General features: G+C 39.2%; 2 protein-coding genes across 2 annotated transcripts in view; one reads left to right on the top strand and one right to left on the bottom strand.

Annotated features, from left to right (window-relative positions):
* Bili (FERM domain-containing protein 8 Bili) overlaps window positions 1-8,566 on the top strand; it is a 218,594-nt gene extending 210,028 nt beyond the window's left edge. Inside the window, exon 10 of the mRNA XM_065222477.1 lies at window positions 7,762-8,566. Coding sequence (XP_065078549.1) covers window positions 7,762-7,892 — 131 coding nt within the window. The 3' untranslated portion in view covers window positions 7,893-8,566. The remainder of the gene's footprint in view (window positions 1-7,761) is intronic.
* Window positions 8,567-9,475: 909 nt separating this feature from the next.
* On the bottom strand, window positions 9,476-16,366 carry lobo (lost boys). Its single transcript, XM_065222454.1, has 6 exons — window positions 16,355-16,366; window positions 15,978-16,172; window positions 14,192-15,213; window positions 14,064-14,130; window positions 10,193-10,405; window positions 9,476-10,135 (listed from the first exon to the last, which is right to left on the bottom strand). The coding sequence occupies exons 1-6, from the start codon at window positions 16,364-16,366 to the stop codon at window positions 9,476-9,478; spliced, it is 2,169 nt and encodes a 722-aa protein (XP_065078526.1).
* Between the last annotated feature and the right edge of the window lie 189 nt (window positions 16,367-16,555).

The raw sequence follows: 16,555 nt of genomic DNA, 5'->3' as shown, positions 1-16,555 counted from the left end.
GTGATGATTTAGAGGTGCTTCAAGTTAATTTTATGTTTTTAAGGTAATTTACGGCTTACAATATTTGTATCTCGAGACTGAAACAACGAAAGCTGCTGTAACAACTTTCATAGCAAAGCTTAATGTGTTATCTACCAACTTTGTGGCCAAAAGTTGACTATTCGAAGTGATTTTATTGAATTTTGACTTAGTTTCATGCTCGAAGATATCTTAAAATGTGAAGAATTTTAAAGTATTTGTTCTACGAATTTTCCACCCATATGATATAAAAATGTGTAGTGTACGGCATAATGTTCCTCATATTGTTCTAGAAGTTTCGTTCCAACATAGTTTTCGTGTATATTTCATAGATTGAGAGATAAAAATCAGAAAAGATGCCGTTTTAGCTAAAATTCACAAGACAACAGAACCAATAAAAGTCAATTAGATTGACAGAACATAGTTGCATTGCTTTTCAATGACGACCGATGACTGTTTCATTGATATATGATTTTTTCATAAATATGAATCCTCAGTAGACGTGTTTTTTTATCAAAGGCAAGTGTCACTCGAACCATAACAGCAATTTATAAAATAACGAACATTTTAATGGCTCGAGTGACACTTGCCTTTGATAAAAAAACACGTCTACATGTCACTCGAGCCATTAAAATGTTCGTTATTATACCAATGCAAAAATGGTACAGGCATCGAAAGCTCTCAATTAATAACTGTGGAAGTGAATCTTGAACACTAAGTTGAGAGCACGCAATAAGCTAATATGCGATATGCAATATGCTTGAAATGCGGAGAAGAAGAAGAATCAGATTACGGGGTTGCTAGTGTAATAGGATGCTCTGTTGATTGTTCATTAACTCTTAATCGCTTGTAATACTTGTGAATATTTTAGGTGGACAAAAAGGCGGCCTAAGAGGTTGTTGTTGTTGTTGTTCTTTATTAGCGACCATTTAACCATTTGGTCATTCGGGTCGTTTTTGATAAATTACAGTTTAAAGCTTAAAAATTAGTATTTGAATTTATCACTTCTTAACCAATTTCCGGTTGCCTTCTTGGATCTGGTCATGGTCGGGTCTTCCTTAATTAAACGTTGAGGACTGCTACAGATTTGGCAGCTTTGAGTGCTGCTTTCTTCCATTGTTTCCTTAGTATGTTGATGATACCGATGATTACTGGATTGACACTATCACGAGGATAAGTGAGAGCTTCCAGTTGTGGTCTTCTAGGTATCCCGTGTGGACTTCTTGATTCTCGATTATGGTGACGTCCTGGTCACCGTTTTGGGTGGTATCTTTGCTGTCTGCGTTTCCTATTGTATGAGTGCTGGATGTATGGTTGTACTGTAGTTGAACCGTGGATGATTTGAATATGACTGTTGCTTGATTGCCATTTGTCGGCTTTATAAGTACAGTAGAAGCTCTTTATAACGACCATCTGTATAGAGACAAATCTCTCTGTAACGACATTTCCACAGGTCCCTTCAAATTATCATAGAAATCCTCTTCTGTATTGCGACATTTCGCTATAACGACCTTTCTCCATAACGACACACCATCATTGCTTTATACCCGTACTTGTCATTCTCTATTGCGACATTCTTCATCTCATCTATTTGCATCTCAGAGTGGTTAAATAGCCGTAGACAATATTAAATTTAAATATTTAATAAAAGATGTTTTTTTGGTCGTAGATTTTTTGTTTAAAAATTTAACCATCAGTATTGTTTATTTTACTTAAATTCCTACGGTCTGGAAATCATCTGTAGATATTACACATATACCAAATTTGCCTACATTTAAACTTAATTTAGACCACTTGAACGAGATTTTCACGTAGAGTTTAACTTACGAATTTTCGTTAATAAGCAGATGCATTAAAGTTCGGGTCAAGTAAAAGTGCATTGCTTTCGCTTTCAGTTCACGGTTAAAAATGAGTTCAAAAACTAGAAAAGCATTTAAATTACAGAATAAACTGGACATAATCGCAAAATTTGAAAATTTAAAATGCTCACTGAGAAAGGTTTTGATTCATTTGGAGGTAGAAACATGTATGTAATGTTTCAATAATATTATTTATGAAATTTGTGTATTCCAGACAACGTGACTTTTGACGACGGCCTTTGTGAAGGAGGACTTTGACTGACGATGACATACATAGTCAGAATTGTTCACGATCAGCCATCTAGCAGCAGTATCGATGTTCAAAATCACTCAGCGACAGATGAAACTGTTGACAATGAACTAACCAGCGCGCCTTCAAAGAATCAACTTTTAGATGCTTCCCAAACAATCTATGCTAGTTTATTAACTACGGAAGATCTGCCAAAGGACAGTTTCAGCAATTTTTTTAAATTAAAAAACAGGTTCTACACAGACAAAAATTCTGAATTTTAACTTTCGCGTAAAATCTCCCCTCGTTTTATTTTGAGCTACAGTTGGCATAAACAACGAAATCATTTACAAGCTTGCATACAATATTACTAATTTAAGCGTTGTTAAGCTCAAATTAACATGAAATATCGTCTAAATTTACACCAAATATAGCGTTAACTTCATGTGCGCTATATCTCTCAGAAATTTACATGAATTTTTCAAACGGTGTAAGGGACGAATGAATGCAATGGGTTTAGTCTTTAACGATATGTATTGTATTGTTAAAAATCGATTGCAATCATCTAAAAATATACTTTGATTGTTTAGCATGGAGTAACGTTTCTCTCTCTATAACGACACTGAAATTCTATATAACGACTATCTTTTATAACGACAGTTCTCTAAAACGACAGTCCCCTGCGATGTCGCTATAAAGAGCTTCGACTGTATTGCATTTTGCTGACAGGTCTCTTTGGTGGTGAATTTTGTTGCGTTCTTTTTGTGTTGAATCAGCATAGGTTCGATGTTGATTGTGGTTGTTTATATTAGCGTATGGATTTTGCTATCCTTCAAGAACTTGATTGTTTTTTCTATGGAATTTGCATCGTCTCCTAGTATTTCATGTAAAGAGGAGCCCAGGTGATTGGTTTTTATTTCTGCGTGATAGTGGGGCAATCGATTAATAGGGGAATTTACGCATTCTCGTCAATCTAAGCAGCGTCCGCACTTCTATTAGCATTTTCTCAGCGTCATGCTCATATATGACGTGTCTGTTTGTTTAAATTCATCTGCTTCTCTATCCATTCCAATCGACATAATTCTTCAAAACTGTTTGAAAACGTTTTTACAACGCTCCAAACTTCTCAGGTGAGTGTGACTATTGTCGGCAGCCTCTTTTTCTTCGGCAACCTTCCCTATAAAACTGCGTGTTAACCAGCTGTTCTATTATCGGCAACTCGAAATCAGCCCCATTTTGTAGTACGTATGCTTCATTTGAAGAAAAATCTGGCATAACAGGATTGCTCGGGCGTACAAATATAATCAGATTGGAACTGAAAGACTAAATAATCGTTTGGATACATTCCGGGAAGTGTGTTGATGGTAAAACGTAGTGAAATTAACGTTTAAATTTCGGTTGTCGAAAATAGTCAATGGGTGCCGAAGCCAACATTTACCCTATATGCTGAACGGTAATTGGTATTCCACAAGATAGACATATTTCCGGGTCTTCTTTTCTTCAAGGTGGCCATGAGTTAATTTGGTATATCCAATTCTTAGCCTTGTTATGATTCGGCTTGCATATCGATCTTTATTGTATGAGGTGCTCCATTCCGAAATGGTGTTCTTGATTTGCCTGAGCTTGCTGTTGTTCATGAACCATTTGTTTTGCCAAGCTTGGTTTATATGTTCGTCAACCATTCGTTTGAAATCTGCGAATGGTGTGTAAATGTCGGTTGGGGATTTGAACATAGCCCCATGTTTTGCCAGGTCGTCTGCTTTCTCGTTGCCCGTCATCTTATCGTTACGTTTCTTTTTCCTTGGGGGAGATTCGATGGGATTGCCTTGGCTCCTGGTTTTCCTGATGGTTTGTATCCGTAGAGTTTCAGTGTGTTCTCCAGTTTGGAATAATTTTCTTTGAGAATTTCGAGCTCCTTTTCTGCCGTTTTCCTTTTTTGTTTTTCTTCTCTGTAGGCATTCCCGAGCAAAGCTGAACATCAAATTGAAATCAAAATTTGCTGTTATGATGTAACATATTTTGAATACTCCAGTTGATCTCATTTTGGTTGACTTAACGGTTAACACAGCAAAAATGAGAGCAAAATTTTACACTGTTGAAGCAAACGGAAAACTAATCCTGCTTTCAATGAAATCAATTTGATTACTGATTTTGCATTCATAATGTTTAACTGAATACGGGCCTAGAGTAAATGGTTACCATTCATGTTTCTCAAGCTGAAAGACTTAGGCTCCAATCTCACCGCGGGCAAGTCACGAATGACCTACAATGTGTTAAACAAATCAGATAAACGATAATCATTAGTTCAACGACAGATGAATTTCAATTAAATTTTAAACAAGACGTAAACAGCAGAACTTCAAGTTAAGTTGCTTTCATTTAAAACGTCTTGACTGCATAATGAAAGCACAATATGATATCAGACTTATGTCGCAACATTTGAAACCAAAATGAGTTTTCATTATGATAGGAACTGCACACTTTAATATCGATTTGCTTTCATTTTGTTAACCGACTTTGCTCGGGTTAACTGCCTGTTCAAACTGGTTTTGCATTTCCAATAACTTATTTTCTATCTCCTTATTTTTTGTTCGAACTGTTTCTGCAGATCTAACCTTAGGGCTTCCGCGTAGGATTTCTTTTCTTCATTTAATTGTTTGATCTTCTCATCAAATTGTTGGGTTAATGCACTTTTAATGGAATCTGAATACGTGATTTTATTTTCTCTTTCCACTATTTTCTAGCTTCCCAAAAGTTAATATTTCTGTCCACTTTTCACAGATTTCATGGAATGCCTCACCGCATTTGTTACACTTTTTTTCACTGTAACAAAAATTCCAGTGGGAGTTTTGTTCTGATCGCGTCCTTTCATAATCTGCCGAACTTCAGTTATTCCTGTTTTCGATAGGTCTTCGAGTAAGTCTTGGTCACTGTCAAACTTTATGTCCTGGCAAAAAACCACTACTTTGCACGAGTTAAGAGTTTTGTGCTCGTACACTTTGGTGAAAATTCCTTGAGCCAGCTTTTCGATTTTAGCCAGGTTTCTGGCCTGGCTTTTACTTTTAACGTGGACGAGAATTTTTCCGTCTTTCGTTTTTTTTTGCGCTTGCTACTTCCCCGCAGTAAGCTTTAATTGTTTTATCGACGAGAATCGGAGAGACTCCGTGGAAGAATTTACCCTCCTCTCCCCTTTCCATAGCTAAAATCTTTTCACCACCTCCACCAGAGGTTTCCCCCAGCCGGGGAAACTAGAATTATTCATCTGGTAAATTTAAACCACTGCGTTCGGTGAACAAATTGCACACCGGGTTTATTGACACTCGCGATTTGATGACTTATCACTTTGGCCGTTCGACCGCGCGTGTAATGTGACACCACTCGAGGGTATTTAATTGAACACAAGCGAATTAAAAACAGCGACTGTACTGAACCGTGGTCAAGCTTATGCTGAACTAAGAGGTGGACGTCTGAGTTTTTCCACATTTAAGGCTTGTACTCGAAAAAAATGCACCATTTTTATCCGTGTGTATCTTTTCTATCCGTGGGTAAAAATTGTTTAACATCTGGGTATAACTAGTTTGGAGTGAATTTTTTACATGTGCAAAATTTCATAACAATCGGTTAACGAAACCGATGTGTGTGGTTATGGAAGACGAAACCTACATCAAGGCAGACGCAAAGCAGATACCGGGGCTGGAGTTCTACGTTGCCAAATCACGGTTTGATGTTCCGGAAGACATAAGGAAGAAGAAAGTGGACAAATTCGCCAAAAAAATACTTGCTTTGGCAGGCCATATGCCAATGCGTTAAACTAAGTAAACCGTACATCACAATGGGTACCATCAACAGCGAAATTTACCGCACCAAGTGCCTCCAGAAGCGTCTGTTGCCCTTCCTGCGGTTCCACGGAGGCGAGACATTATTTTGGCCGGACCTGGCATCATGCCATTACGCGCGATCGACGTTGGATTGGTACAGACATAATAACGTTGTTTTTGTACCAAAAACCGCCAACACCCCAAATTCACCAGAGATTCGTCCGGTGGAAAGATTTTGGGCCATAATGAAGGCCAAAGTTCGAAAATCGTCCAAGGTGTTTAAGAACGAGCTGGAGTTGAAGAAAGAGTGGATGAAAGTGACCAAAAAGGTTGGCTCCACCATTGCACAAAAATGTAATGAGGGGTTTTAAGGGAAAGGTGCGGGCTTTCAGCAATGAAAAGGAAATTGAATAAAGTAATTATGCCGAAACATAATCCATATGTATTAGTACATTCCCTGAAAGTTTCAAGAAAATCCGACTTAAAATAAATTTTTGGCGAACACTTTTGTCTGGTGCATTATTTTCGAGTACAGGCCTTATATCGCTGTGAAGCAACTGTAAACTTTAGAGGGAATTTATATCTGTAACTGAAACCAGTTTGATTTTGTTTGCTAACCTGGTTTAGTTGTCATATTTAATTATCTTAAAGATAAATCGTCCAACTCAAACCTTTTTAGGAGTAAGAGGTGGGACCATCATCATCATCATAATCATCAGCATCATAATCATCATCATCATCATCATCAGCATCACCATCATCATCATCATCATCATCAGCATTACCATCAATGAGTGGTATTGCAAAAAAATGGACCTCTTGGTTCAGTTTCAAGGACTGGACTTTTTTTTATGGATGTTTCGGATCTTCCTGGTGGACCATCTCGTGGTCCCAAGAGTCCATTTTACGATCACAACTACCATTTTATTTTTATGAGACATCTATGAGTGGTTAAGAAAAATCAGATTATGAATTTACCGCTTTTAGGGATGATTTGGATCCTCTGGAGGGCTGTTCCGTGGTTTCAAGGGTAAATTTTTCAAAGGCAACTTCGAATCCATATTGATAAGACGTTCCGGATCTTCCGGTGAACTATTCCGTAGTCCCCAGGGTTAATATTCCGGACATAACTCTGAATTCATTCTGACAGGACGTCTATGAGTGGTTTCGAAAAAAAAACCGCGGGGCTCTAGGATCAGTTTCTTGAATTGACCACTTTTACGGATGTTCCGGATGTTTTGTGGACCATGTCGTGGTTACCAGTGACATGAAAATTCCGGTCATAGCTTCACATTAATTATGATGAGACTTCTATGAGAGGTAAAGCAATTGGAGAGGCACCTGACCCGAGGTGACAATTGTCACTTCACCATCACTTCACTCCCCCTTATTCTGCATCGCGAGTGAGGTACATGTACATCGGCGAAACGTCCTTCGGCGAAATGACGCAGTCCCGCAGAATAGGCCTAATTGAAGGCTCACCATCGTTTCTTTATAAAGAACCGTAATCCAGATGTCTTTATCCTAAATCATTTTGGTGTACGGTTTTGCATTATACCGATGAAGTACAGGTAACAACGAAAACGACATGACATGCTGTTTGACAAACTGGCTCTCCCTTTCATTTTTCGTTAGGTAAAAGCGATAGCAGGTATCTCAGGCGATAAGTAGATTGTGTTGTCGCGCAGTACTCTTGAAATTAGCAACAGGAAGTTTGTTCCCAAAGTTTTCGAACTGCTTGTCTATACAAAATCCCTCATCGAAGCAGCTTGATTGAGAATCACCGACCCCCTAACCATGGGAACTAGTTGACTGATGTTCGTTTTACCATTTTCAGCTGAACCAAATCCAATCACGAACAATGGTGTCGGGGTACTGAGCAACAAGCTGACGCGCCTGACGTTGGCCACATTCGATGACGAGGGGCGCTGCATTGGCCAGATGGGGTCGCTATCAATTAGTTATTAACATTTAATTCTCGTCTAAGTGGAGAACGTGTTGTATAGTTTCTAGCATAGGGTTACGAAGCATATTGATCATGGCAAATGGATGGAACGTAAACGTAGTGTGGGAAGATGTTTCCGATGGAAGGATTGAGGTGTTTAGAAGATTAGCTAATCGCAGCGAAAAAGCTCTGAGCTGTGAAAGAAACTACGGCAAACGGTCCCGATTCGTCCTCCTCTTCCTGACTAGCAAATTCTAATCAAATGAAACATAGCAGAAAAATAACTCAGAATTCAACTCTAAGCCGTTGATATTCACGTGATACTGTACGATAAGGATACAAATAGCAGAACAAAAATCCGCATTCACTCCCCCATCACATTAGGGTCGAAACGCGAACTGAAGAAGTGTAGGAAGCTAGTGAATCGGATACGAATTTACTGTAAATAGGTAATCCAATCGATTTAAAACAATATCTTTTTAAATGAAGACAACCGGACAGCAAACCTTGTATTCTATAAAGACAAACTAGTTCAATATTACACCAACATAAACGCATTCACTCACACTCAGTCATTCTCACTTGTAAATCTATATAGCAAACCAAACAAAATACAAAAATCCCACGCGTTTCCTTGTATAACAAAGTCCTGAAGAAGCAGAAGATAAACACAACAAGTATATTCTTACAATTCTGAACAACACACACAAAACCCAAACCACTCAAAGTAACACAAATATACATACACGTACACACACAAAGCAACTCACACACAAACAAAAAATCCAATAATGATTCGAACCAGTATGGAATTTATTAGTCAAACATGCTGCTGAGAAAGGGTAGAGAAACGGAAGATGCTGTAGAAGAAGGAAGACGAAAAAGAGGTAGTAGAAGGCAAAGTGGTCAAATAATTTTGATAAGTTCAATTTAATAAGGAAAAAAATATACCAAGTGAATATGTAAATCTACCTTATATATACCGGATAAGATAAATATATATTTAGATATTTTATACTGAAACCAACAAAGCAGCAGCAGATTCGAAGTGGAACAGAAGTATGACAATGCAAAAGAAGGCAGGAGAACGCATGGAATGCGAATATGAATGGACAAATATAAAATGGAATCGAAATGGAACAAGATCACTAGAATGGGATAGAACAGCATGGCAGAATATCGGAGAAGGGAAGAAGTCAAACGATATCAATAATGTAAGCTAAGTTAGTTTGATCAGCAATGGACAAATATGAATTACAAAAAAAAAGGATGGCAATGAAACAATACACGCAGCGGCAGAATTGCAGTAGCAGAAGAAGAGTGTTAGAAAGAGAGAGAGAAAGGAAAATGAAAGATGATTAATTTTGAATAAAAAACGTATCTGTAAGTTTGTTTGATGATTATTTTATTTGCTGAGAAATTCCCGAACACATTGATTATTTCGATCCTGTGGGTTTGACGATATCGGCAAGGCTTTCTCAGCATAGAAATTCAATCTATTTCACGGCAAACAAAGTGTATTTCACACAAAAATTTCAAACTCACTCACGTGATCAGTCAATTTCAAACCACACACACACACTCAAGACCCTTGATTAAAACATCACTAAGGCTCGCGAATTTTCACTGCCAGTGGTGATCCTCCCAGTCGTTCGTCCTCGTACAGTGCCTTCTCCAGATGCTCCGCCTTCTGGCGGTACTCATCCCGGAGATTCTCAATCCTCATCTGCACCACGTTCTTGCTCAGCTCGATATTCTCGCCCTCCATGATGAACTTGTCGTACTCCTCGTCTGCAAAGTGCTCCTGGAACTTGCTCAAAAACCGTCGCAACGAATTTTCCTCCGACAGCAGCTCATCCAGCCGGACCTTCATCTCCTCCTCCAGCCCGTTGTAGAACTTGCGCAAATCTTCCTTGCAGTCCTGGTAGGCAGCCATCAGCTTGCCATGGTTGGAGGCACTTTCATCCAGCCGGACCAGATACGGTGCCAAAAAGTCCGCCTGCTGCTGTTTGATGAGCTCCTCCCGCGCTCGGAGCTGTTCGTATTTTTCCAACCGCATACGACGGGCTTCTGCATTGCGCAGCGGATCAAACAGGCTGAAGGTGAGCTTGGGCGAATCGATTTGCCTCTTGCGTTCCCGGAGTAGACTTTCGATTTCCACTACCCGCCGGAAGAAGGCACGGGTCGAGGCTTCTTCGGCTTTCAATTGCTCTTTGAGCAGCAGAAACAGCTCCAGATGGGTCGGTTGTGGAGCCCATGGATTGGACTGAAATCGAGATCGAAATTAGTGTTTTAGGATAAAATTTTATGCGGCAAGCCGTACAATGTAACCGGAAGTGCATTTTGAATCGTAAGGCACTTCCTCGCCCATTTCGGACACGGGTGGTTTTATGAACTGCCGAGTGGAAGCGGTGATGCAGTCTTCGCCGTAGTGGAATTGTAGCAAAATCCGGTTTTCATCCACATAGCACGTTCTGGTGGCGATATTCCGAACGGCTTCCTTCTCCGGGTTGCGGTGGTACTTTTCGGTTATTTGCTGTGGAATGAACGGAAGAAGGGGAGGAAAGCGTTATAGCACGCTAAGCTCATGCGGTGAAGTACTAGAGTGCAAGAATAGTGCCGGATAAAAACGGAAAGCATAATGTTGCTATAAAGCGCGTGTGGAAGGACAATGTTGGAAGCTTTATGCTGTGTCGTTTTTTTTTATCTTAATGCTAAGCTTTGCAAGTGATGTCATGAGGCAGTTCCAATTGGAACGGAGTATGCTTGATTGGATTTATCATGATTGATTCAGACGAATTTCGTGCACTTTGAGTAGTTAGTTTCAAAACTTAAGAATTACTAACGATATTTATCATTCACGTCTATCGGGAATAATAATACCCTTCTAAATATTTGCGGAACAATCAACTCTACCTAATTTGATGTTGAAGAAACCCTAAAGGGATGGATTTTAAAGCATTACATATTTTAAATTGGAATGCTTTATCTCTAAAAGAAAATGAAGACGAGCTATTTAACTTTTTGAGAGTTCATAACGTGCATATTGCCGTTATAACTGAAACGTTCCTTAAACCTGACCATAAGGTTAAGAAGGACGCAAATTATTTAATTTATAGAAATGATCGTCTTGATGGACCCTGTGGTTGCGTTGCCATCATTGTTCATAGACGAATCAAACATAAAATTATTTCTTCATTTGAAACCAAAGTTTTTGAAACTTTGGGTGTTTCTGTTGAAACAAAATATGGACAACTTACGTTTATAGCTGCCTATTTGCCATTCCAATGCGTAGGCCAGCAAAAGAATTTTCTCAAGGGTGACCTCCAGAAACTTACCCGGCATAGGTCTAAATTCTTCATTATTGGTGATTTTAATGCAAAACACCGCTCATGAAATAATGCTCAAAGCAATTCCAATGGTAATATTCTGTTTGATGATTGTTCTGCAGGTTATTACACTATTCAATATCCAAACAGCCCAACATGCTTTTCTTCTGCAAGAAATCCCTCCACTATTGATTTGGTCTTAACTGATTCATGTCAACTTTGTAGCCAACTGGTTACCCATGCTGACTTCGTTTCTGATCACCTTCCAGTAACTTTTGAAATATCCCAAGAAATAATTTGTAATCCCAACAGCTCTACTTTTAATAACCATAGAGCTAATTGGGAGCAGTATCGAACATTTATGGAATATAACTTCGATCCAAACATTCCTTTGCAAACCAAAGATGAAATTAATTATGCTCTTGAATCTCTGACAACTTCTTTTGTTGAAGCAAGAGCTGCCTCAGTACCAAAATGCGATTCAATTATAATAGACAACGATCTTCAGCTCTTGATCAGTCTTAAAAATGTCCGTAGGAGACAATATCAAAGAACACGCGATCCTGCCATGAAAGTTATCTGGCGGGATTTGCAAAAACAAATTAAAAAGCGATTCTCTGCCCTGAGGAACAAAACTTTTGAAAATAATATTTCTAAATTAGACCCGAGTTCCAAACCCTTTTGGAAACTCACAAAAAATTTGAAAAAACCTCAAAAGCCTATTCCAGCGCTTAAATAAGGTGGAAAAATTTTGATCACAAATTTGGAAAAAGCTCAGAAACTTGCTAAGCAGTTCGAGAGTTCCCATAATTTTAGTTTGGGTCTTACTAGTCCTATTGAGAATCAGGTTGCTCGGGATTATCTGAATATTTTCTCCCGGGAAAATATTTTTGATGATTCCTGGGGGACTGATTTGGACGAAGTAAGGTCTATAACTAAAAAGTTTCAAAATATGAAAGCTCCAGGTGATGATGGAATTTTCTATATCCTCATCAAAAAACTCCCAGAGAGTACTTTGTCTTTCTTGGTAAAATTATTTAACAGATGTTTCCATTTGGCATACTTTCCTGATAAATGGAAAAATGCAAAAGTTGTTCCAATTTTGAAGCCGGATAAAAATCCAGCTGAAGCTTCTAGCTACCGTCCAATAAGTTTGCTTTCTTCAATGAGTAAACTTTTTGAAAAGATAATACGAACTCAATTTTTGCAGATCAGCAGTTTGGATTTTGCCATGGGCATTCAACTACTCATCAACTCTTAAGAGTTACCAATTTAATTCGTTCAAACAAATCTGAAGGCCACTCAACTGGAGTTGCTTTTCTAGACATAGAAAAAGCATTCGACAGTGTTTGGCATGAAGGTTTGATTGCTAAATTAAAAAAGTTTAATTTTCCACTTTATATTATGAAATTAGTTCAAAATTATTTAACTGACAGAACTCTGCAGGTAAATTATCAAAATTCTAAATCTAATCGACTACCTGTTAGAGCAGGAGTTCCTCAGGGTAGCATTTTTGGGCCTATATTGTATAACATTTTCACTTCGGACCTCCCTGATTTGCCTCAGGGTTGCCACAAATCTTTGTTCGCTGATGACACAGGCATTTCCGCTAAAGGAAGAAGTCTTCGTGTTATTTACAGCAGACTACAGAAAAGTTTAGATATTTTCTCTTCTTACTTACAAAAATGGAAGATTTCTCCAAACGCTTCCAAAACTCAACTTATAATATTTCCACATAAGCCTAGAGCTTCGGTTTTGAAACCCAGTAGTAGTCACATAGTCACTATGAACGGAGTTCCAATTTCCTGGTCAAACCAAGTGAAATATCTTGGATTAATACTTGACCAAAAATTAACTTTTAAAGATCACATTGAGGGCATTCAAGCTAAATGTAACAAATATATAAAATGTTTGTATCCTCTTATAAACAGGAAATCCAAACTTTGCCTGACGAATAAACTTCTAATATTTAAACAAGTTTTTAGACCAGCCATGCTTTACGCTGTGCCAATATGGTCTAGTTGTTACACTACCAGGAAAAAAGCACTTCAAAGGATTCAGAACAAAGTTCTGAAAATGATTTTGAAGTTGCCTCCCTGGTACAGTACTACCAAAGTACATAGAATTTCGAATGTTGAGACTTTAGAACAAATGTCCAACAAAATAATTAATAATTTCAGGCAAAAATCGTTGCAATCCTCAATCGCAACGATTAATTCCCTTTATACTTTAGATAAGATTTAGTTTTAGTTTTTAGTTTTAAGATATCAATTGTTATACTGACATGCAGATTTTAAAAACCTGTTTAAAATACTGAATTGCCAAGGCAGGAACAATGTAAAAACACTTAGATATATATCATAACAATTAAGGCTGGTATGTTACTGTAGTAAGTGGAGCACCTAGGTTAAAATGAAATGGAATTTACTTTGAATTTGGAGCAAATAAAAAGTTAAAAAGAAAAAGAAGAAAGTGCGAATTTTCATTGGAAACGAAGAGAAATGATGTGTATTGATATTTTTTTCCTAAAAGTACAGTGAATTACATTTGTTTTGATGTAATAACCTTATTTGTACGTCAATCCAGTACCGAGATACAGATGATTTTATTATTCCGGATTCTAAATGGACATTGCTTTGTAATTTGAAGTTTGGCTTTCCGCAAAGTTATAGCTTAGAAAATTTCCGATAAGAATAGCTATAAAACTTTTTATCACAGCAATATCGAAAATGACTAGAAGTTAATTAACAAAAAGTTTGGAAAGCCTTGTTATGGGAAGGGAATTTATGTTTGTGAAAAAGGTAACAGGTCAGGAAGACAATAATAATACAAATTCTTTTGCATCCCGTATAACATAATACTTACAGTTAGTTTGCAGTCTTCCATGGTCACTGGGTCCCTCGGAATGTTTTTGAACTCTCGGTAGTACAACCTAAAAATCATAAATTTTAAAATATCATTCGATCATCCACTCCACATCGCCCTTCACTCACAAATCGTCCCGTTTATCGTAGTGCTCCTGAACGTACGACGGATGATAGACCAGCTCCTTCAACGAATCGAACCGGTACTGATGGAAGAACGTCAACCGACACTCTCGGTGCGGTTCCGAGCTCCGTCTCAGCGCCTTCAGCGAATCCGGCCGTCCTTTGGCAAACATTTCTTCGATTTCCTTCCTTCCGTAGTCGTGAACGATCATCGTGAGGGAGTCATCTCGATTAATGTACCACTCCCAACGGGTGGTCGAATTTTCATAGTTCAACGTTTCGTACAGCGTGAGCCGTTTGATCAATCCGAGTAAATTTGAATACGGAGCAAACCGTTCGTAGATGGCACGCTTGAAGTAGATCACCTTTCTGCCTTCCGGGTAGCGTTGTTCGTATTGGGACATTGAAATCGACAGCGGACCAACCCAGGACGTCGGTAGATCCAAGTGCTTTTCCTTTTCCAACTCTTCCTCGGTTGTCAGCGGTTCCTGATCCTCTGGAACAACGCAATCATCGCGCAGCTCGAATGGTTCCCCAGGGAGAAAATGCTCCCAATTCTTTGTTGCCTTGAAATCCCAGCGCATGTTCTTGATATCCGTGATGGGATTCTGTTTGTTGACGTAGTAGTTGTGCTGATTCCATACACTCTCGATCGCAAGGTAGTTCGGGGAATCGACTTCGAAACGGAACCCGGAAGCAGGCTCAATAAAGAAGGCACTCGGAGGAAGCAGCACCCTCTCTCCGGTGTTTGGATCGATGGTCGTTTCACGGTAGCCCGGTTTGTAACACCAGGGAGCATTCTCAATGATGGCAACCCACGCATGAACCCGGTGTCCTTGTTTGGTATCCACCGTGGGGCGTTCCAAGTCTTCAATTTCCCTGAGGTGAGCTTCCTCACGTTTGCGTTCCTCCTCCTTGATCTTGGCTACCTTCTCCTCTTCCAGTTCCAGCAGGTAGCGGCTGCGTAAGTCGGGGGGATCTCGCAACTGATATTTGCTCGGTTCAATCACCTCGTCCTCGCTGCCCTCCTGCGAAAGTGGGAACGGTCCAGAGAGAGAGAGAGAGAAAAAAATAAATACCAGAAGAAAGGGATGAGTCCGGGTAATCAGTATAAGCTGAACAAGTGTTGTTTTGTGGTCAATGGCACGCAGGAAGAGCAAGGTAGACGAAACGACTAAATTGTTGTAACAAGGCACACACAAAAAAAATATGACGAATGCCTCGAGCGAAGCGGGGAAGCATAGAACATGTGTTGCGCACATGTTGTGCCGTTCTTTAGTGGATCCCATCTCGTGGGTCCGTGGACTTTCTCGGTTTTGATAATGCTAGCCTTTCAGTAGTGGTTGCCCTGTTGATGCTGCTGTTGCTCCTTTAGCCTTTGAAGGGCCAACGAAGGAGTTGCTGCCCACTTCCTCACACTTGACTCTTGTTCCACATATTTTTGTTTTGCCCGCCTGATTATTATCATTAGCACGACTTGTGTCAAAAGCAAAAAAATAAAGAAAAGCAAAACCCAAAGAAAGTAGATCAGCAACAGCAGCAGCAGCACCGCAACGAAACGGCTCGTTGATTATTCCGTTCTCCAGAAGTTTTAGCGATCGTGCAAAATGTTAATATCGCGAACCGATGAAAGGGTGCCTATAGTTAAGAGCTCACAGGTGAAGTGATAAGCAGCCGGGTCGTATGTGTGCGTGTGTGTGTCGTCATCGTCATTGCGTTCATTCGTTGCTTCATTTTCACATTTAACTATAAATTAATAACGCTGTGGTCTTTTTTCTTCTGGCATTTATACCTGAACCTGGCACGGAATGTAGGGACAGCAAACCCGGCGCTGGTCGTTGTTGACGATCTCCCGTGTAGCGTAACCGGACACCACGCACGCTGCAAATCCATTTCCTATCAAATAGCTGCACAGAAGGGTGGCCAGCTCGAAACTGTTTGCTTTGCGACGCTTGAGGATGGTGCTCGGCGAGAGGAGACGGATTGGCTGTAAAGGAAAATGGAGAAGAATGTCAGTATTTTGCTTTAAATAGTTGAGCCTCTCATTGAGTTCTATAGCTTAGGAACTATCTAAAAATTATTGTACTTAATTTGATAAAAATTATTATTATTATTATTATTATTTGCTCTTTAGAGTTTGCATTCGCTTTGGTGTTAATCAAGCTGCACCAATTCGTACATGGTACGAGTCATATATAATCGTACGAGTGATGTATCTCATATGAGGTTGTGCATTTGACATTAATCACAGCTTTTAAGATGGAAGTGATGTAACCTCCAAAGACCGAAGACAATCCTGGCCATATTATTGCAGCTGGTGGGGATAGGATGGATTATTGACGCTTACTTAACCCTTTAAGTCTGATTTTT

This window comes from Ochlerotatus camptorhynchus, unplaced genomic scaffold (genome assembly GCF_037179485.1).
Source record: "Ochlerotatus camptorhynchus isolate MF236.1 unplaced genomic scaffold, CSIRO-AGI_Acam_v1.1 ptg000170l, whole genome shotgun sequence".
Lineage (NCBI taxonomy): Eukaryota > Metazoa > Arthropoda > Insecta > Diptera > Culicidae > Ochlerotatus > Ochlerotatus camptorhynchus.
The sequence above is the reverse complement of the archived record's forward strand: the minus strand, read 5'-3'. Positions and strand labels throughout refer to the sequence as shown.

Bases quoted from the DNA above. Each gene is read 5' to 3' on its own strand.
- lobo (XM_065222454.1), bottom strand. The intron at 14,131-14,191 runs GTGAGTGAAGGG...TATGATTTTTAG, and splicing joins TACGATAAACGGGACGATTT to GTTGTACTACCGAGAGTTCA. The intron at 10,136-10,192 runs GTACGGCTTGCC...TCTCGATTTCAG, and splicing joins AATGCACTTCCGGTTACATT to TCCAATCCATGGGCTCCACA.